Genomic DNA, 22,733 nt, shown 5'->3' on the forward strand with positions numbered 1-22,733 from the left:
CTACTCTTCCTTTTGTTTTTTGTTTGTGTCTACAAACTTCCATTCATGCAATCACCTCCAGTCTTAATAGGCTACAGCCACCAAAATTTACCTGGAAATCAATGCAGCTGAAAAGTTTTCTGTGTCACGATACACTATTTCCTACATATATTCTGGGTGGCTTTTACAGCCTGACTGGTCTGTTCATCACGGCTTTAATTCTTAACTTCTCCACATCATCAGGTAGAAAGAAAGATCGTATAATATTACTGAAAAGTACCCAGTTACTTACACTAAAATGAATGCTAGTAGGTGGTACTGTCACTGTGAAAGTGTAAGTTTGTTAGTGTGCATGCATGCTTGCATATATGTGAAATAACAGCTGGTGACAATTTGTTCAACAGCCTGTCGGACATTTTTTTCCCATGTATTTTCATTTGGCAGATCAGCAAAGTCTGGGAAGAATTTCCTGGTTTTGATTGTATACGGGCCCTGCTACAGTTTTTCCCCATTACTGGCCACAGGCCCAAGCAATTCCAGTGTATCTGCTCAGGACAACAACAATCAAAACCTGAACTTTGTTGCTGCAAATACACACTGCGCCTCCCTTGTGGGAAATCCAGAAAGATGCCAAGCACCGTTTGGAATGATTTAAATCATGCTTCTTATCTTTCCTGTTTACAACTTGGATCTGAAAGTGCCATATTTCAAACGCAACTCTGAAGTTGTTTTAATTCATTCATTTTATTTTTTTAGGCTTTTCATTTTCCCTTGGTTTGAGCTAGGGTTACAACTTGAATTACAAGGCTGAGGAGTTAACCAATGGGGGTTGTTATTACAACAGACTGTGATAGTGATTTTTCTTCTTAGGTTCTTTCATTTAACAATAAGCTGATTTAGATAATTTTTTTTTTTTTTTTTACTTTTTACTGGGCAGTCTGGATTTTGAGTTTCCTTTGAATATACACTAATTTATAATTCATCTTATGCCTTAAAACTGATATTTTCATCTACACTAATTTATGGACCATCTTATATCTTTATTAAAAAAAAAAAAAGGTATGCAAATGTCGAAAAAATATTATTAGGAAGATTGTGTGTCCTTCAAGCTCCTTTCTTATCAGATCAACCAAACCAAATTTACTTCGGTGCCACAACTATCCAACCATTCCAAGCCAGAAAACCAGTGTTCCACCATACCACTAACCACACATTATCATTAGTTATTCTCTATCCAGTCAATCCATGGTCATGGTGTGTTGATTCTGAATAAAAAATAATAACAACACTATCCATTCTTTTGCTTGATTATGTCTTTTATTCTACATGTACACTCTTACACTACAACCATATGTGACAGGCTTTTTCTTCAGCTTGTTTGCTTTAGATACAATAATGCCTGCCTCTGTTAGTGTTACAGAGGTTGATACTAACTTGACTGAGTGACAGGGAAATGGCAAAGTTCAGGAGATGCTGATAGATGAATTGCCTTTTTCATCCAGTTCAATGTGTATCTTAAAATTAAACAAATATAGATGCTGTTAAAAAAAATTAATAAAAATGAAGGGATTTCTGTGAAAGGCTTTTGGGAAAGGGAAGAAATATAAAGCTATCCATGCCAAGATCTCTATGGGAATGTTATTTCAGTCCTGAAAATTGATGAACAGATATAACTGTCGAAAGCAGCAAATATCATATCCAGTTTCATTTTCAGTTGTTATCAAGTTAATCAGCCTTGCGCAATGCTAAGCTTGATTTGAAAACATGTTCTTGTTTACTTGTATGAGGACAAGGTATTTGTATCAACTGGTTTGTTTTGTACAATACTAGATTAATATGCCAATGAAGGAGGTATTTTTTCCATTATTTGGGTGGAGATGACATGCATCTCTTGATTTTACATCCACAAGTGCATATGGTATACACAGAAGTACTCATATTGATGGGGCGTACTTTACTTGTCTTCAAAGACCTGTTTCGGAAGCAAGATTAAACATCTAAATAAATATTTCAAAGCAATAACAATGAAAGTAAACTACCATTTGCAAAGATAATAACTAACACACTAAGTAAACCAAAATGAACATAAATTATGTGCGCACCTTAGTTGACTGCATACTATATTATATGCAAGAATAAAAGAAATATTAATGCATGCATATGCAAACAAATACAAAAGTGGTAAAAAATGTGCAGGCAAGATTAAGTTTTAACTTCTATCATTTCATGGTTTTAACCGCTTATGTAAAGTGCATGGACATACCAGGGTTACTGCAGCAATACCAACCTGTCTGACGAAGCTATTTGAGCTGTCTGAGAAACTCCCATCAGATCGTTTAAACTTGCCTTTCCGCTTTCCTCCTTTACCCTGCACATTCAAATTCAGGGAAGGTTCCAGTGCACACTTCTTGGGTCCTTTCTTGTTCTAATTAACGGCCAATTTCACGGAGTCTAAACATTAAAACAAAGGTTTAATGTATAATATACACATCAGACTTACCTAATCTGGATTCTTCTAACCTTTTTCTGCCTCTTTTGTATTTTTTATCTCTTTTTTTTTTCTTTCTTTGTGACTGTTGCGTAAGTGATTCAAGTTCAACAGCATTGAAACTGAGAACAATGAAAATCACAACCATCATTCCATGGTGATGAAATCATTATCATGGTGGTTGTTTTTTTTTGACAAAGTAACAAACAGGATAGAAACTGAAAAACTTTGTCCATTTAAATCAAATTAATTAGCATTTTGTAAGTTGTGCATTAATTCAGTACCTTATGTTTACAGCTGTTTGTAAAACCTGAAGACTCCTCTCTATGTCATGTATGTGACTAAGTTGGTGATCAACAGTTTCCATTCTGTCTGTTCCTTCCGGTCATATACTCAAGTTTAGGATCTGTCTGTACTCAAGTTTAGGATCTGTCTGGAGATGACATTTTTAAAGAGTAACAAACACACAAAACTAACAAAGTGTAACAAGCTAACAAAGTGTAGCAAGCTAACAAGGTTACATCAATACATGCTAATGAACTATGACAAGCTAGGAAAGTAATTTGCTAACAAAGTGTAATAACATAACAAAGTGTGATATAAGCTAACAAAGTGTAATAAAATAACAAAGAGTGACAAGCCAACAAAGTAATGAGCTAACAAAGCGGTGTTTACAAGCTAACAAAGTGTGACAAGCTAACAAAATGTGATATGCTAATAAAATGTAACAAGCTAACAAAGAGTACCAACCTTGTAACAAATCAACAGTGTTACAAGGTAACAATCTAACAAAGTGTAACAAAGTGGTATGTTACTAAAAAGTAAAATTCTAACAAAGAAAATAACACTTTGAGTATGACTGAGCAAAATTAAACAAGAGAGAATCAGAACTCTCCACTGTCAATAAGAACAAGAAAAAAAATCCACACAACAAATTTTCTATATAATTTTCTAACAAAACTGGCATAACATTTCTCATGTAAAAAAATGAAAACAACAACAACAATAAACAAACAACAAAAAAACAAACATGAACAGCTAGATACAAGCTGTGTACAGCATCAATTCATAATAACTGACATCACACCAGTAGTGGTCTCTAGGCACTCCCAGACAGGAAAATGGGACAGTGTGGGAGTGGAAGCAGTGGTGGTAAAGGTATGGGGAGTAAAGAGTGCAGGGGAGATGGGGGAGAGGGCAGGGTAGGGTGAGTGAAGGTGACCAGAACAGGTAAGCACGGTTACATCATTTGAACTCCCATAATTAATGTTCCAAAACTTAAAATGGAACCAAAGATTTTCGCGCCATTTTACCTGTATCATCTGACTGTCAAGGAATGGCAGCAAAGAGATCCCAGCACTTTGACAAGCACAAACTCAAGTACAGAAACTCGACCACAAGTAAGAGGCCAGAGCACAGACAAGTGGATGTGCGCATACATATACACCACACACACTGACAAGTGATAGAGTTTCAAGGAGATTGGGTTGACAGCAGAATGAAGGTGTGCATACAATTTGAAACAGACAAGACAAACACATAAAAAAAGCAGATCGAGATTAAGGAGGGGGAGAGAAAGCAAGACAGCATGAGAGAGGGTGGAAAAGAGAGCGAGAGAGAGAGCAAGAGAGAGAGAGAGAGACTGAGGCAGATGACAGTTGCTCAGACTGAAAAATCAGAAGAAAAGCTAGACAGAAGAAAGAGACAAGACACACATTAAGTATGATACTATGACATGAAAGAGATGATGGAAACACACATGAAAATTGAAAGGAGAAGAGACAGACAGACAGAATAAGAGAGAGAATGAGAGAGACAGAGGAGAGGCACAGATATCAGATAGAAACACAGGGAGGGAAACTGACACTCCATGACAGAAAAAGACATCTGTGCAAAAGGCTCACTGACGTACACACGTATTGACAGAACAAGAGAAAGAGAGAGAGATGGAGGGGTGAGAAAAAGAGAGAGAGAGACTTAAAGTGTCAGTGACAAGAGACTAAGAGGGACAGAAAGACTGAGAGACAAGTTTTTAAAACAAATTTTGGCAATATCCAAGCTGCCAACAGTAATACTAATATTGACAGAAATGGCTTGGAACATCAGATCCTGAGAGAACAATTGCGCACATCATGCTCTCAGTGATATTTTGTTCATCATGCATGTTCATAACACACACACACAGACACTCACACACACAGAGTCAAACACACACACACACACACACATACGTGTGTGTGTCACATATAATGATATATGCAGAAATCTGATGAAATAAATTTCATACACATGGCTTTGATGTGTTGATAACATACAATACTGATGTGTTTGCATGGTTCAAAGTCTTTCAATTTATAGCAAAACAAAAACACTAATGCACAAACACACTTTACACAAAACCCCTCTCCCCATGATTCCTTATTCTTTGTCTCTCCATGTCCATCTGTGTATCATGTATTCCTCTGTTCACCAATCTCTTGGTGTCTGTGTCTGTGTAGAGTTCTGCCTCTTTATGTACTGTCCACTCTCCTGTGTCATTCAGAGAAAAAACAACAAAACTTGCACAAAAGTTAATGTAACACTGAAAGATTCAGACTAAACACAGGTGGTGGTGGTGTACTTGTAGTGCCAATATTCCCAGATTACAAAGCAATCCGAAGGGGTTTGGTTAAAGACAGTGGGGGCATGGCCCTTCCTCAGAAGGCAGTGTTCAAGAGGTGCAGTCCACGAAGTTGAATTGGAAACTGAAATGATTCCCTATTCTGACAAGAAATTTTACTCTGATCTCCTGGAACTGGAAGGGAACAATAACACCAGTCGCCAGACACAAAACCACAGCATGCAGAGATACAAATGTGAACAAAACACAAAATATAAATCATGTACAATGTTAATAATGATGATATTTTCCCTCTAGGGTCTATACACAGTGAAAAAAGTGAGTGTTTTTTCCACCCAAGATTGATTTCTTTTTTTTATCCCTCCAAATTTAGGCAAAATCAACACTGTACTTATGACTCTAGTGAACAATAGTAAGTTAGAGGTGGTCAAACAAGCGATAAATGTTGCAGCAGAAGCAGTACATTTATAACAACAGCAGCACTTATCACTTATTTGTGAAATTGATTTTCATTTTCATGAAGCATTAAGATTTTGATGACATGTTGTTCTGTGTCTGATCAACAGGACAATTTGGGACAGATGAGAAAAAATAAGTAAAACAAACCAAAACAAAAGAAAATAGAGAGATCAGAAAGAAAAACTGCGCAAAACTGATCTGCCAAAGAACACTGTAAGACATATATATGCTGTCCTGGGAGATTAGAAAAACATCCACCCATAACCCATCAGGCACTGCCTGGAATCAAACCATGGTCCTCAAAGTTCAATGCTCCAACTTCTCAAGCCATAGCGCCATTAATACTGACCATGTAAAGAAGTTATCTTCTTTGCTGTTGAGCTGAGCACTCACACAACAAGTCTGATGACTTTATGCCCATTGCAGAGTTAAAAGCTCCTTAGATTAGAATCCACCATGCCAGATGCCTATAGATCCTCACTATGATGCTGCCCATGGTCAAGTTGAGAAATGGCGCAGTCAGCAAAACCTTCCTTTTCACAAGTCCATATCCTCTGACAGCCATTTCTGGTGTTTAGTCTTGGTAACATCTTGGCCCATCACTAAAAAGGACTGGATGCTACTGGTTTGACCTTTAACCATACTGTTTCTAGGCCAAGTTCTCATATAATTCTGTCTTGAGATAAAGTGAATGGGGTGATAGGCAGTTGTTGTCCACAATGGATGCCACCCTCACAGTCATAGTTGATTCCATTGATGTTTGCTTTGAAACTACTGATGCATTGCTGTTAGCAGCAGTATAGTGGTGTTGGCTGATCACTGTCTTTGGCCGACCTATCTGCAGTTTTGTTTACTGAGTACTGTTCCACTGCATAAAATCATCGAAGTGTTCTGCAAAGTTGTCTGTCAACATGAGAAACATACACTGCCAATCAATCAAATCAAAGGATTATTTATTCAATACATCACTTGTTTTAATTTTATACATATTGGGTAAAAAAAAAAAAAAAAAAAAAAAAAAAAAAAAGCATAATAGTTAATACATTCCATCAGAACCAGCATCCTCTATTCTAAATGTGTAATATTTTTGTGAGTTAAACCAAATCCATTGAACGAGGCAGCACAGATAGATCAGTTTTATTCTTTTAAATTATAATGTCATATACTCCATGACTGCAGACTTGACAATTCTTCTTCTTCTCTCTTTTTTTCAAAACCATCTCATTCTGATGCTTACAGATACCCAGTGGTGCAGCATCGCTATATAATGTCTGGCACACTGACATGTAAATACTACTGTCTTTTTGGAGTGGGTTTTTACTCTAAGTTTCATTTGGGTACCACAGCTAACTAAACGTTTGAAACAGACACATATTGGAAAAATATTCCAACTTAGCTATTAGCAAAAAGTATGAGGGGAAAGATCTTACAGATGCTGCCATTCATGGTCTTTAATTATTTGATCCACTGTAGTCCAGTGTAGGTATGTAGGCATATATATATATATACATATGTGTGTGTGTGTGTGCGCGCGTGCGTGAGTGTGCCACTGAAAAACAAACCAGAGAGAGAGAGAGGGAGAGAGAGAGAGAGAGAGAGAGAGAGAGACTGTGCTTTTCTGACTGCCTGAGGCACATGATCAAAACACACCACACATTAAAAAAACCCAACAAGAACAAACATGGGGTGGGGGTGCACACAGAAAGTGTGAGTAAAAATAACCAGCACCTCATAGTCGCACATAACGTCTGCATCTAGCCAATGCAGGCCAAAAGACTATTTATGCAGTCAAATTGTGTACTTTTGCGCGTGTGTGTGCGTGTGCGTGCACGCGCGTGCGTGCGTGCTGTTCTGATTGCCAGTGGCATATGATCAACACACACACACACGCCATACATGGGGTGGGGGTGCACACACTGTGTGACTAAAAATAACCAGCACCTCAAGTCACACTCACAGTCATACATAACAGGTCTGCATAGCCAATGTAGGTCAAAAGACTATTTATGCAGTCATACAAGTGTACTAGTGTGTGTGTGTGTGTGTGTGTGTGTGTGCGCGTGCGAGAGAGAGAGAGAGAGAGAGAGAGAGAGAGAGAGAGAGAGAGCAGGGGTATACATCATATCTATCAAATGATCAATGCCTGCCATTAAAACAATGAAGATGCAAGCCTTTCATTGCTCTTGTGTGATAATAAATCAACTAACTGCTTTTGAAAATTTATAACTATTTTCAACCATTGGTCTACTTAACTCTAAACCTTTCATAAACCGTTTCAACAAGCCTAACCATGTTGCTTACGCCTGCAGAGCTCTTTTAACTGAAATCTCTGGAGTTGGTGTTGACCTGCTTCACAAGTTTCAGTTTCTGGTCAACTTTATTATGTATCATTGTATGCAGTATTTCTATCTCTTTTTCTCTCTTGTAATTTTGTAGTCTTGTACAGTGAAACGAAGTGACTAACACAATAACAGGCTTCTTTCTCAGGGGTCATTGGATTCAAGTCACTGCTTCAAAATTTCTGTAAGCTGAAACCACCAGAAATGGCCAGAATGCCACCTGCATTACAGTTTGATAATCTGCAGTATACAGCAGACTTGGGGAGGAGGGAACTGTCATTGGAGGGATGTGGTGGATGTCTTCACTCTGTGAGGGATGCTCACTCAGTCTGTGCAAATGACCAGATAAATGTTCGTAATGAACAAGTTGAAAATCTTACATAAAAAATCAACACACTGATTTCAAAACAAGTGCATGTCTTTGGAAAAATTCAAAATAGGAAAACATCATGTGTCTTGTATTCTTTGTAATTTATTCATTAACCTTTCAGAAAATATATACTTTTATGGATATCTCTCCAATAACAAATTGCAGAGAATTTTAAAACAATATATACATGTATCTGGTTTTTTTTGTTTTGTTTTTTGTTTTGGAAAAAAAACCTGGCCAATATATTTTACTTAATTCTTATATCCCTGGCAAGGGCTAACATAGATATGCATAACATGCAGATCTATATAATTGAACATTGAAAACTGAAGAAACAATCTCGTGTGTGTGTGTGTGTGTGTGTGTGTGACAGACAGTGAAAGAGTTTATGTATGTGTGCTTGGGAATGTGTGTTATGTGGGCATGACTGCATTTGAAAAAAAACCCCATCAGACTGTCATAAAAGATTTTCATTTGAAAAATAATATCAGGGTAAGATCAGTACTCTCTGACACTAGTACTAGTGACAGCCTTTAGACAGTGTTACTGTTTTAAGTGTTTAAGCAAAAATAAAACAAAACAAAAAACAACAACAACAAAAAGCGAGACCCTCTTGACTCAGATGAATAACAATGCCTCACTTAACTTTCCATCAGCAAAAAAACAACAACAAAATCATCAATTATCATCATCTGCCAGATTCACTCAATCATTTGACCTTGACCTGTTACCTGATGAAAGTCATTTAAGATGTCAAAACAAAAGAATGTCTGGATGTCTCAAAAGTCAAACCTTCATTACAAGTTCCATTCCCTTGTAAAAAGTAGTATCCATGCCTTCCAAGAAAATAACACTTGCCATTTAATCTTTTTTAAACAAAACCTGGATTTCCTGTTAAACTTAAAGCCTTGGTCGTTGGTGATGCCCACATTTTCTCAAACTATTTTACTACATATATTCTGAAACAGAAAAATATTGTGCCCTTTCTCACATAGAGGTCACAACAATTTAGACAAGTGCACACTCATACACAAAAAAACACAAAAAAAACAAAAAACAGGAAAAAGGAAATAAACTATAATATTCATCAAAGACATTATCAAGATATGCAAAGACTTTGGTTCTACAGATAAAAGAGAAACCTTAAGTTAAATCACTGTAATCACTGTTTAAACTTGATGAGTACTCATGCATACATGTATGCTATACACGCAGGTGACAGTGGAAACATACTGAAACACGTGCGCAAACAATGCAAGCACAATAGGTAGTGCTTCACAATTAATAATAATTGCTTTATTATTATTAGTCATAGTATATTATCATTAACTAAGTTAAGATGTTTCAAAAAAATGAGTTATTTAGAAAATAGCTCAAATTTCCCCCATCCACTGGTTTTTTGTTTTTAATATATAGAAACAACAACATAAACTGATAAAGTTAATTTTATACTGCTAAATTTTTAACGTTATTCTATCATGCATGGGGTTTCATTTGCACTGTTTGTTTTTTGATGGTGTTTTACTGTTGGTCACCTGGTGTCTGGCTGGACATCTACATGGTTCTGTTTGAAGGTTGTCATTTTAAATTTAATGTTTAAATGCATGGGTTTTTTTTTTTACTTCAAATTTTACAATGTCAATGTATAGTGCAAATGAATTTTTACAAGAAAATATGCTTTATTTCATAGTTTTAGCTTATCATTAGGTTAAAACAGTTTTTTGTTTTTATCAATGTCACTGATATTCTGATCCCTTCCCAATGTCAGCCAGCTCAGTCTGTAAAAATGTGTGAACAATAGTTGTAACCAAAGGTAGCACAGTCAGTGCCATACCCAGTTTCAAAATTAAAATCAACCATTCGATGTCAGAGATGACAACTCAAAAATAATATCAATAACTGCAACATCACTACCACCCAAAACTGCACACCTACAAAACTTTAATAATTTTACACTCGTTGTAAGTTGTTTGCTCATTAAAATCAATACCTACAGGTATAATAATGATGAATTATTGTATTTACAGCATTGTGATATGTGTACATGTATTATTAACAATTTTGAATGGATATCTATGACAAGATAAATGAGTAACTGTTAAACTATGTGCCAGTGTGCAGATTGATCTATTTGTACAAAGCATGGTCACTGTGCATGTAGTTGCACATATAAACACATACAAATATATAATTTATAAAAAACATAAGACTGTGTGCGTGCGTGTGTAAATGCATTGTGGAAGCGCCTGTGCGCGCGCATGTGTGTGTGAGTGGGGTGGGTGGGTGGGGCACAGTATGTGTGTGTGTGTGTTTGTGTGTGTGTGTGTGTGAGAGAGAGAGAAAGAGAGAGACAGAGAGTCTCTCTCTGTGTGTGTAGAGGGGATGGAGGAATAAGGAGGAAATGGGGGTTGTTTTTAAAAAAAAATGAAAGCATTACTTGACAATGCTATTCAGTTCATATTAAGCCAATAATGGCATCAGCAAGTGGGAGGGCGTATATTCCAGTGGTAACAAGATGAGTGTTGAGGTATAAATTTCATGAAAACAGACAATCAGCGTAATAATTTTAAGTTGTACAGTATTTTTGCATGAAGCGCAAGAAATATAAAGACATTTATACATATCTCCCTCACTTTCCCCTGCCTGAAAAAGGTAATGCATGAGTAGAGAGGTTATCACTGTTTTAGTGTTTATTACTATTTATTTATTTATGATTAACCAAATTTACTTCTTTTAAAGCATGCAACACATACATTTTCAATGTGAACATGTAAATTGGATCATTTTGTGTATTCCTTCATTCTATTATCAATTTGAGGTGATAACTGGGGGCGGGGAGTGAAAGCGGTATTCCTAAACATAGTAATTGTAAATTCTCCTCATCCAGGCTTCCTGTTTCTCGTTGGGTGGCCCAGTTCCAGACGATTCTGAAATAACAAGTCAGTTCATTACGTCACGTAAAAACATCTCCGGCTAAAGCTAATGATAAATGAGCAAATGAGTGCATTGACTGCCAAAAATAACGTAAGTCTACGGTGACAATGTATCAACGCGTCAGAGTACATCAATACCTGCGAAACTGGCGGCATATCTCTGTCTATGAAGTCCTGGAACTGGGATGCTGGCTGCGCCATGTTCGTTTCCTCGCAATAGATGCTTGAGCAGCCGCCATAAGCACCAGTGGTGGCTTAACATACATCAGGGTATGCGAAAGTCACATAGTAACTGGGAAAATAAACAGCCACAGAAGGTAACTGACAACGATGGCCAACAATACGATCAACACAGTCAAAATAAACCCGTTCTCTAATGCACTAATTCACGCAGAATCTTCGGGTGTTGACTTTCACAAGGGGTTTTCATGGGTTACTTTCGATAACAGAATTCATGTCAGTTATTTGCTAATTCATTTTGGACAAACATCATGTACACAAAATGATTACTGGTCATATAAATTGTTGTTGTTTTCTCGACAATGCCATAGTCATATTGCTCGTCTTGCTGAAGAATAATGTATAAGGTCAATTTTCCATTTCCGACAATCCATTCTGGTCTCAAGTCCCAAAACAAATTACGGCAGCCCAGTGAAACTGTAACGCACAATTTTATTGGTTCCCTGCTGGCATACAATACCAAAGAGAGCCAACACAGTGATCTTTCGGTAGCTGCTATTGGCTGTGAGAGAAAAGCAGACAAAATCTATCTCGGTTCATGTGTCTGTGTACAGGCTTATATGTTTCTGCATAACAAGTTGGCATATACATACAAAGTACTCACACTTCTGACTGATGTGTGATGTCAACGGAGGAACAATGCTATAAAAATTATCGAAGAAAGTATTCAACGTGTTGCTCAGACCTTTCAACCCTGCCGCAAACCCTCTGTCATAATATTTATCAAGGTCTTGTGTGGAGATCGAGAGCTTCAGTACGTACTTTGTTTCTCTGTTCATCAAAACCTTGATTTTTTTTTTAACGTATGATAGTAATCTCTTTTACAAGTTAAGACTACTTTACGAATCAGTGATATACAGCCAGTTGCAGGTGCATTACAAATGTGACAGTGGAGTATTCTATCTGAACGGCAACCCACGGTGCTAAGTGACTGATTCGAATTAAAAAAAAAAAAAAAAAAAAAAAAAAAAAAAAAAAAAATATATATATATATATATATATATATACAGGCAATTGTCAGGCACATGTCTGTTTTGCCAAACCAGCTCAGTTGCTACTTTGTGTAATTTGCGCAACTTGACTACACGCGCGAGCGCATATCAATGTCGGTCTGTCACCGGGACTATTGTATCACTACAGTGTGCCGTCATGTTGTCTCTCTCTGTATATATACCTAGATATTATGTTTGTTTACCTGTCTGTATATCTGCCTCGACCTCACTGTCTCTATACCCATCTCTGTCTCTGCCTGTCTCAGTGTGCGTATCTCCATCTCGAGTACCCCGGCCGGCTCCTCTCTCTGTCTCCGTCTGTGTGTGTGTGTGTGTGTGTGTGTGTGTGTGTGTGTGTGTGTGTGTGTGTGTCTGTGTGTGTGTGTCTCTCTCTCTCTTTGTGTGTGTGTGTATGTGTGTGTGTGTGTGTGTGTGTGTGTGTGTGTGTGTGTGTGTGTGTGTTTGCCAGTGTTATAGTATACCTACGGCGTATATATCTCTGTGTGTGCCGGTGTGTGTGTGTGTGTGCGTGTGTGTGTGTGTACCAGTATGTGTGTGTGCGTGTGTGTGTGTGTGTGTGTGTGTGTGTGTGTGTGTGTGTGGTGTGTGTGTGTGTGTGTGTGTGTTTGTCACCGGCGGTGTGTGTGTGTGTGTGTGTGTGTGTGTCCCCACGGTGTGTGTGTGTGTGTGTGTGTGTGTTTGTCACGTCGTCGGTGTGTGTGTGTGTGTGTGTGTGTGTGTGTGTGTGTGTGTGTCTGTGTGTGTGTGTGTGTGTGTGTGTCTGTGTGTCTGTGTGTCTGTGTGCCAGTGAGTGTGTGTGCGCGCGCGTGTGTCAGTGTGTGTGGGTGTGTGCGTGTGTGTCAGCACTGATGTGTGTGTGTGTGTGTATGTGTGTGTATGTGTGTGTATGTCACAGTGCGTGCGTGCGTGCGCGCGCGCGCGCGCGTGTGTGTGTGTCAGTGTGCCAGGGTGTGTGTGTGTGCGTGCGTGCCGTGCGTTGTGTGTGTGTGTGTGGTGGGGGGAGGTTGGGGGGGGGGGGGGAGGGAGGGGGGCGGGAGGACGCCGGGGGGAGCCGGGCAAAATGATTGATGTGCATATGATCAAACACAATCTCGATTACTGAGAACGTTCAGTTTTATTCGGCTGTGGCCGTAGTTCGAAAAGAAATAAAAACAAGGAATAAAACATAACACTGTGACGCAAGCCGTACAGGTAGACACAGACGGGCGCAATAGCCCAGTGGTTAAAGCTTTGGATTTTCAACTGATCTGAGGGTCCGGCCCTGGTTCAAATCTCGGCGCCTGGTGGGTAAAGGGTGGAGATTTTCTTGCGGATCTCCCACTGCCGGAGGTCAACTCATAGTGTGCAGACGGACCTGCTAGTGCCTGAATCCCCTTCGTGTGTATACGCACACAGAACTTGATATCAAATACCCGCACTAAAGATCTTGTAATCCATATCAGCGTTCAAACACCCCAAATTGTTACATGTCTGTATCAGTGTGTATGTGAGTGCTGCAGCCTTGTGGGCTAGTTGGCCTTTGGGAACCACCCCAACGCCGACTGTCCTAAAACCCTCTTGGCCGAGAGAGTGGGGATGTACTTGGGCAAGACACTCTCCACTATAATCAAATTCTAGCCCATATAGTCGGAACAGCAGTTGCCTCCTCTGCTGTTCTGATGGTCATAGTCGGACACGACTGACTATATATATATATATATATATATATATATATATATATATATATATATATATATATATATATACATGACTGTTCCTAGACGCTTTCTTCGCCCCTGTCCTTGCTCTTCTGTGCCTCCCTCCTCCGGTACTGGTCATACTGCAGGTGGCCCATGGCCAGGAGGATGCTGATGACGAGGCTGACGATGATGAAGTAGAAGCCGATACCCATCTGCAGGTCCTCAACCTGCCACAGCCGGCCTTCGTCTTTTGGTATGTGCTCTCCGGCCACACCCACGATTGTGGCCGGCCAGCGGAACTGTTGTGAATAAAACAATATATCTTTATCTGTCTATCTATCTGTCTATCAATCTGTCTATCTATGGTCATTTCTTTTTGCCCCTTGCACTGAAGTTTATATTGAAACTTCATCATCATCTCCATTCCCATTTACATATTTCGCAGAATTTCAATGTAGTAGCATAACACCACACACTACACAAAACAATCCGAGTGCTATACAGTGAAACCTTTCAAGGTACAAATGTTGTTTTCTTTTCATAACCCCAGGAAGGGGGACAAACTGTTTATACTTTTTTTCATATCATTGTCGCTTCAGTAAGACTGACTAACAACTAGTTAAAAACTGAGAATATGTCGTTATTCTTGCAATGCAGTTAGATATATCTAGGTTATTCATATAATGATGTCTGTCTAGAAGCAAATACGAAACATGAAAAGAGTCTCTTCCCTGCTGTCATCACCCGCACATCCCTTTCAATAATCGTTTTATGTATTGTTGCTAAAGGTCAATGCACCGGCGTTTTACTTTGAGTTTTGAGTTCTGAGTTTTCTCTCATCTTGAGTTCTGAGTTCTCTGTCACCTTCCCTCCCTCCCTCCCACTCCTCTCTCTCTCTCTCTGCCCAATCCCCTCTCTCCTTTTCTCTCTGTCACGTATTCGCATGCTCCTTTAATTTTGCTTCTCCTTATTCAATCAGTTTTACAATCATGGAACTGCAAACGATACTTTCATTTACCGAAGTCTGAAATTATCAAAAAGAATGAAGAGGTCACAATAATTATCACCACCATCACCACTACCACAATAATCAACAGCAACACGAACCCCTTCCCCATCCATCACCTCCTTATCTCTCTCTCTCTCTTTGTCTCTCTCTGTCTCTGTCTGTCTGTCTGTCTCTCTCTGTGTCTCTGTCTCTCTCTCTCCCTCTCTCTCTCTCACGTTCATCTTTGCCAACTATATTCGTGTTTCGATAATTTGCAGTATATATTGTGGTTTGATATAATGACAGTTTCTTTCGCATTATTCTTTTCTTTATAGATTTTATAGATTTTTTCCCCATTTCTCCCACCCTTCCTTCGACAGCTGGATGATAAAAAAAGCATTGTAACCTTACTCTTTTACCTTCAGTACTAAAAAAAACCCTGTGTTCACTTATTTCTCCCATCTCCGACCCTCCCCCACCAAACCTCCACAGAGAGAGACAGACAGACAGACAGACAGATAGACAGACAGAAACAGAGAGACAGGGAGAGAGACAGAGAAAGTGAGAGAGTGAGACAGAGACAGAAACAGAGAGACAGAGAGGGAGAGAAACAGAGAATGTGAGAGAGAGGGACAGATACAGAAACAGAGAGACAGGGAGAGAGAGAGACAGAGAGGGAGACAGAGACAGAACAGAGAGACAGAGAGAGAGAGAGACAGAGAGGGAGAGACACAGAGAGAGACTCACCGGACGGGAAAGCCATGAAGACGGGTACTCTGCCCTTGTCCAGAAAGCAGTTGTCGCAGAAGACGTTGAGCTGAAGGAGGCAGAGGCTGAAGAAGAGACCGTTCAGAACCTGGATGGCTTTGAAGTAGGCTTTGGAAGACATACATATTTATACACAGAGCAAAAAGAATGTTATGTCCCGTCACATACTGGTACGTGTAGACAGTTACTTCAAGTATCATATATCACATTTGAATGTTGATTAAAAAAAAAAAAAAAAAAGGCAAGAAAGGATGTGGTAAAAGGAGTTTCTTCGTGATTTTGGGGCTAGGGTAGGTGGAGGGTGGAATTAGATATTACACACACACACACAAACACACACACACATATATATATATATATATGTTTATTGTGTGTGTGTGTGTGTGTGTGTGTGTGTGTGTGTGTGTGTGTGTTGCGTGTGTGTGTGTATATATATATTTATACACACACACACACATATCTATCTCTCTCTCTCTCTCTCTCTCTATATATATATATATATATTAAAGACAAGCTAGTAGAGATCATCAGCGAATTTAGATTTCTCGGACTGATCATTTTCAACCCCCCCACTCCCCCACCTCCAATATTCCTTGTGACCCGGGTATACTTGGTAATAAAGACATATTCTCTTCTATTCTCTCTCTCTCTCTCTCTCTCTCTCTATATATATATATATATATATATATACATATATATATGTCGTTATTCTTGTAATGGAGTTAGATATATATCTAGGTTATTAATATAATGATGTGTATATTTATATGATTACATTTCCGTGTGAATTTCGGGCTGTTCTCCGCAGTGAGAGCGCGTCACTATTTGCAACATGAACATTAATGAGAGAAAATTTCAAAACCTCCATACCACCATGAGCGCATACCAGTTTGAATGGTAAAAATATAAAACATGACTTGACTCTTCTTTCCCTTCTTTGTGGAAAACGGAGACACGTGGGCTTGGATTTATCATTCACTCTGTAATAGCTTGTCATTAATCGTCCAGAGAGTCCTTCTTGCTTGTGGTGTGGAGTCTAACTTTTTAACCTAGGATTTACTGATATATATATATATATCTATATATATATATATATATATATGTGTGTGTGTGTGTGTGTGTGTGTATGTGTGTGTGTGTGTGTGTGTGTGTGTGTGTGTGTGTGTGTGTGTGTGTGTGTGTGTGTGTGTGTGTGTGTAATATGATATATATGGCATGACGCTCAGCTTATACCACATATTGACATTAGCTTACAGTTTGGCCAAAGCAAGGTGAGAGCTGTATGATCAATGTTTAATCCACTGCAATGAGAAGTCGTTTACAGCTTAGCCTTTTGTGAAAGACTGTGACTCTCAAACCAGGAGGCAAGACCGCACTTGCTCTTTGTGTTGCAGCCATGGGGACTAGTTGGCCTTTGGAAACCATCCCAACGCCAATTGTCCTAAAATACTATTCGCCGAGAGAGTGAGGATGTAGCTCGGGCAAGACACTCTCCACTTTCATCAAATTGTAGCCCAGATAGTCAGGACAGCAGGTGCCGCCTCCTCTGCTATGCTGATAGTCAGACAGAGAGAGAGAGAGAGAGAGAGAGAGAGAGAGAGAGAGAGAGAGAGAGAGAGAGAGAGAGTGTGAATAATGAATCCTAGCCCAGATGTCTTCATTTTTCCATAAAGAAATGGAGAACACACCAAAAAACAGTCTTGGTTAATCTTTTAACCTTTAAAACGTATTTGTGTTTGGGGTGGGGTGCAGGTTTTAAAGAGCTCTCATTTATGCCCATGTTGGTCCAATGTTACCATCAAAAGGATGGTTGGTTTCCACAGCAAGCGACAGCTGTGCACTATGTAATGCTCATATATATATATATATATATATATATATATATATATATATATATATATATATATATATATATATATATATATATACAGGTCGTTAAACGTAGCTCTACGCTTCTACGCTTGACGTTGATGACAGGATGCTGGTTTTCAGCGACCTTCTGTTATTTTCTTCTTCGTAACAGGTAAATTATCACTACCTGTAGTAAAATATTTTGCCCGTGCGGGCTCACTCACACACACGCGCGCGCGCACGCGCGCACACACACACACACACACACACACACACACACACACACACACACACACACACACACACACGGGGAGAAAGAGAGAGAGGGTGGGGAGGGAGAGAGGAATAGCTAATTTCTTTTTTGTTGAAAATATTTTCCCTCTATAAATGGTCACTGTGTGTCCACACACAACGTGAGTCTGTGTAATATCAGAACATTCCCTGACATTGTTCAAACTCTGGGATCATATAACTGCAAAGGAAAAGAAAATCAAAATAAAACTGTACCCCACAACCGCCCCACACCCACATGGGCTTTCCATGTGATGACAGTACACTACCAAAGTACCAAAGTGTCAAAACATCAAATGTGCTCCACTGCCACATGGGCTTTCCATGTGATGACAGTACAGTACCAAAGTACCAAAGTGTCAAAACATCAAATGTGCCCCACTGCGACATGGACTTTCCATGTGATGACAGTACAGTACCAAAGTGTCAAAATATCAGATGTGCCCCACTGCCACATGGGCTTTCCATGTGATGACAGTACGGTACCAAAGTGTCAAAATATCAAGTGTGCCCCACTGCCACATGGGCTTTCCATGTAATGACAGTACAGTACCAAAGTACCAAAGTGTCAAAATATCAAATGTGCCCCACTGCCACATGGGCTTTCCATGTGATGACAGTACAGTACCAAAGTGTCAAAATATCAAGTGTCCTGTTGCTTTTTCGCTTCTTTCTTCGCATCCATACCGTACCCCTTTCTTCTCCAACTCGCAGCCTGATGGTAATGCTCACAGCGGAAAAGAACCCCAAATTTCTTGTTTGTTTTTCCTAGTTTGCTTGGGATTTTTTTTTTTACTGTCTTCGTTTTCTGTTCTTTTTAGTTATTTCTTTTTTTTTTCTTTCTTTCTTTCTTTTACAATACTTGAAGAAGAACAAGCTGTATGGGAAAGAAGGCCAAACCTCTTTTTTCACTTTCTTTCTTTCTTTCTTATTCTCTCTTCTTTCTTTCTTATTCTCTCTTCTTTCTTTCTTTCTTTCTTTCTTATTCTCTCTTCTTTCTTTCATTTTCTCCTTCTTTCTTTCTTTCTTTTTCTATTTTCTTTCTTTCTTTTCACTTTTTTTCTGTCTTTTTTTTTTTTTTAGTCTGTTCTTCTTTTCTTTCTGTCTTCCTCTGTCTCAATCCCCCTACCTGCCACTCCTTTCTTACTACATGATTTTCATTCCCCGCCCCCCCCCCCCCCCCCCCCCCGGCCCCTTCCTTCTTCCTTCCTGCCTTTCTTTGTTTTTTTTCCCTTTCTTTCTTTCATGACTACTCTACGTGTAAACGGCACTGGACAATAGAGGAACCTTATCGCATGTAGCAAATTCAAGCACGTGGTTTATTATTCAACGGAACTCGGACAATCTTAAGCCGCGAGATTAAAACGACCATATAACAATAGAATTAGTAAGAATAAATGAATCGATAAATAAATCATTAGTAAATAGAAATTGAAGAAGATGGTTTCAGAGCAACATAAATGAAGTCATGTTTAATCATGTATAAAAATTAAAAAAAACCGAAAAATTAATTACTACTACTACAGCTACTACTACTACTACTACTACACACGCACGCACAGACACTCATCCATCCATCCTCCCTCCCTCCCGCACACACACACACACACACACACACACACACACACACACACACGCACACACACACACACACACATTCATTCACACACGCGCGCGCGCGAACCACATAAACACACGCGCGCGCGCACGCACGCACGCACACACACACACACACAATACACACACACACACACGCAAACGCACGCAAACACGCACACACACACGCACATTGAATACTCCTTTTGTCACCACGTTACAAAAGCGTCAACAGGTAGGCTTTCTACGCAGATAAAGAAAACACCAACTCATTGGAAAAAACAAACAAACACACAACCACACTTTCAGCAACGGATCAAGAGTGAAATATACCTACATTGGACCCTCTTTCATTTAGAAAAAAAAAAGTGTTTGGAGGTGTTGATATCCGTAAAGAACTGCGGAGAATACGTGTACAATCTACATAACAGAACGTGTTGATCAGCATGTAACCAGAAAAATAACTGTAAACAATCTCTATGCGACGTATTACGTCCGGCCCAATGTGCTATCACGGCCATAGACGCTTGACAATAAAAAGACAGTCACCTAAAATGATATCCAAATCTATAAACTGATAAATAGTTACTAATATATCTTACACACACACACACTTCCTATTCCCTAACACTCTCAAATGTTCACCCCATAAGACTTCATCGGGTGAGTGAAACGTCATATCCTCTGAGGGAGGAAGGGTGGCAGTGTGGTTAAGATGGGTATCTGTCACTACAGTTTCTGTGAGGTCTTACCCTTTCTGGGTATCTGCCACTACAGTTTCTGTGAGGGCTTACCCTTTCTGGGTATCTGTCACTACAGTTTCTGTGAGGGCTTACCCTTTCTGGGTATCTGCCACTACAGTTTCTGTGAGGGCTTACCCTTTCTGGGTATCTGCCACTACAGTTTCTGTGAGGTCTTACCCTTTCTGGGTATCTGCCACTACAGTTTCTGTGAGGTCTTACCCTTTCTGGGTATCTGCCACTACAGTTTCTGTGAGGTCTTACCCTTTCTGGGTATTTGGCACTACAGTTCCTGTGAGGCCTTACCCTTTCTGGGTATCAGCCACTACAGTTTCTGTGAGGCCTTACCCTTTCTCCTGAGTTTGACTGGAAAATCAAAGTGAGCGTCGAGTCATTCGGATGAGACGATATACTGAGGCCCCGTGTGCAACACGCACTTGGCGTACTGGAAAGGAACCCGTGGCAACAGAAGTGTTGTCCTCTGGAAAAATGATGTAGATGAAATTCACTCTGATGGGTAGACAAATATATGTGCATGAACCAAAGGCCTGCCTAGCGCGTTGTATGTCTAAGACACTTTTGTTACGTAGAGAAAAGGGATATTTTAGAAAGTAACCCCAAGAACAATTCGCGGTTTAGACAGTGTTTACTAAGACGAAAAAAGAAAACACGTGCGTGCATGTGTGTGTGTGTGTGTGTGTGTGTGTGTGTGTGTGTTTGCGTTTGTCCGTCTGTCTGACTGTGTCCATGTATGTGTGTATTTGTGTGAGTCTTGGTGCGTGTGATAATTTCAATTTACCAACTGAAAGAGGATAGGCTAAATATAAAAAAAAGGGGAGAAAGAAATCCACATTAAAAAAAAAAAAAAAAATGTTTGTAGAAAATGTGACACGAATATTGTTTGTGATGAAGTTCATTTTCATCATGGAATACCTAACGTTTTCTTCTGATACTCGTAATAGTTACTCGATACGTATTTTTGCCCAAAGTCTGTATTCTCGTTTTCTGACATGTCTTATGTGCATTCTGTGCATTCGATTATCAACCTTGCATGTTAGGACACTTTCAGGTATAGGTAAAGAATGTCAACATTCATATTACCTTTGATACCCTCATCTTGAGAAACCTTGCTGTTGTTTTTATTGCGTTGTTTTACTGAAATCCTTCAAGTCCCAGCAGGGTCCAAGGTGAATTAGATATTGAAATCTTAAAATCGTGTGTGTGTGTGTGTGTGTGTGTGTGTGTGTGTGTGTGTGTGTGTGTGTGTGTGTGTGTGCGCGTGTGTGTGTGTGTGTGTGTGTGTGTGTGTGTGTGTGTGTGTGTGTGTGTGTGTGTGTGTGTGTCTGTCTAATGTTTGCTTGTTTAATTTTTTGCTTTTTTTTTTAATGATTCGGCCAGACTGTCTGCTGGTTGTGGGAGTCAAAGTAGCAGAGAGTACTGCCACACTTCCCAGAAGAGTGCATTTTCTTTTCAAAACATACTTTCAGTAATTCTTCATCACGACCAGTTCATGTGCACACTACTGTCCACTAATCTTGATCAATCGTTTGAAACCCCAAGTCCTCGGATTTTGAATATCCCTGGATTCCATTGTAAGTTTTACACAAGTTGTAAGTTTTCCAACGATTTTTATTTTTTTTTACCAAACTATTAAAAATCATATCGGTGTTTCTGTTGTTGTTTTGTTGTTGTTGTTGTTTTCTTTACATTAACACATACACACGAATACACACACACACACACACACACACACACACACACACACACACACACACACACACACACACACACACACACACACACACACACACACATGCAACAGAATTGCAACTGCGCTGAAACGTCACACAATTTTTATTCCTTTCAGATCTACTTTTTTCTGCTTTTTCTCAAATGGCTTGATGCGAAGAAACAAAAATTGAAAAACAAAAGCAAAAAAGAAAACATATATACCTACTAATTCAAGCATTACACAGTCATATAGTATAAAATTACATAAGCAGGGAACCGTGTATTAATCCATGGTTACCTTTGACAGTGATTTTTGTATAGTCAGACTTGTAATAACTATGTCTTTAAAACTTATGCAACGAATTCGAAAAGCCAGTTAAGTACTAAGGTTATTTGTAGCTAGTTAAGCGCTTGGCTACACATGAATGATTGATAAGAATTGGATACTTATATGGCGCCAGTCCTTGGTCGGAGACCAAGCTCTAAGCGCCTCCCAAACTCGGGGACATTTACACAACAGGCTGCCTACCCAGGTGGAGCCGACTGACGGCTGTCATGAAACAGTGGAAAAGTGACTTTTTTTTTCGTCGGGTGTGCTTTGCTATGACTCCTTTGGGTGTGTTTTTGTTATGTGTGTGCAGAACCAAA

At 39.3% G+C, this 22,733-nt stretch overlaps 1 protein-coding gene across 2 annotated transcripts in view; it reads right to left on the minus strand.

The window, feature by feature from the left end:
* The window catches only part of LOC143283400 (voltage-dependent L-type calcium channel subunit beta-1-like), a 48,170-nt gene extending 36,586 nt beyond the window's left edge, over positions 1-11,584 (minus strand). The window contains exons 1-2 of one of the 2 annotated variants that reach the window (XM_076589618.1): positions 11,327-11,584; positions 2,267-2,347 (exon numbers count right to left, since the gene is read on the minus strand). In XM_076589618.1, coding sequence (XP_076445733.1) covers positions 2,267-2,347; positions 11,327-11,389 — 144 coding nt within the window. In that variant the 5' untranslated portion in view covers positions 11,390-11,584. The remainder of the gene's footprint in view (positions 1-2,266; positions 2,348-11,326) is intronic. The other variant, XM_076589627.1, reaches the window with a different exon arrangement.
* Between the last annotated feature and the right edge of the window lie 11,149 nt (positions 11,585-22,733).

The sequence above is a fragment of the Babylonia areolata genome, chromosome 1 (assembly GCF_041734735.1).
Source record: "Babylonia areolata isolate BAREFJ2019XMU chromosome 1, ASM4173473v1, whole genome shotgun sequence".
In the NCBI taxonomy this organism is placed as follows: Eukaryota; Metazoa; Mollusca; class Gastropoda; order Neogastropoda; family Buccinidae; genus Babylonia; species Babylonia areolata.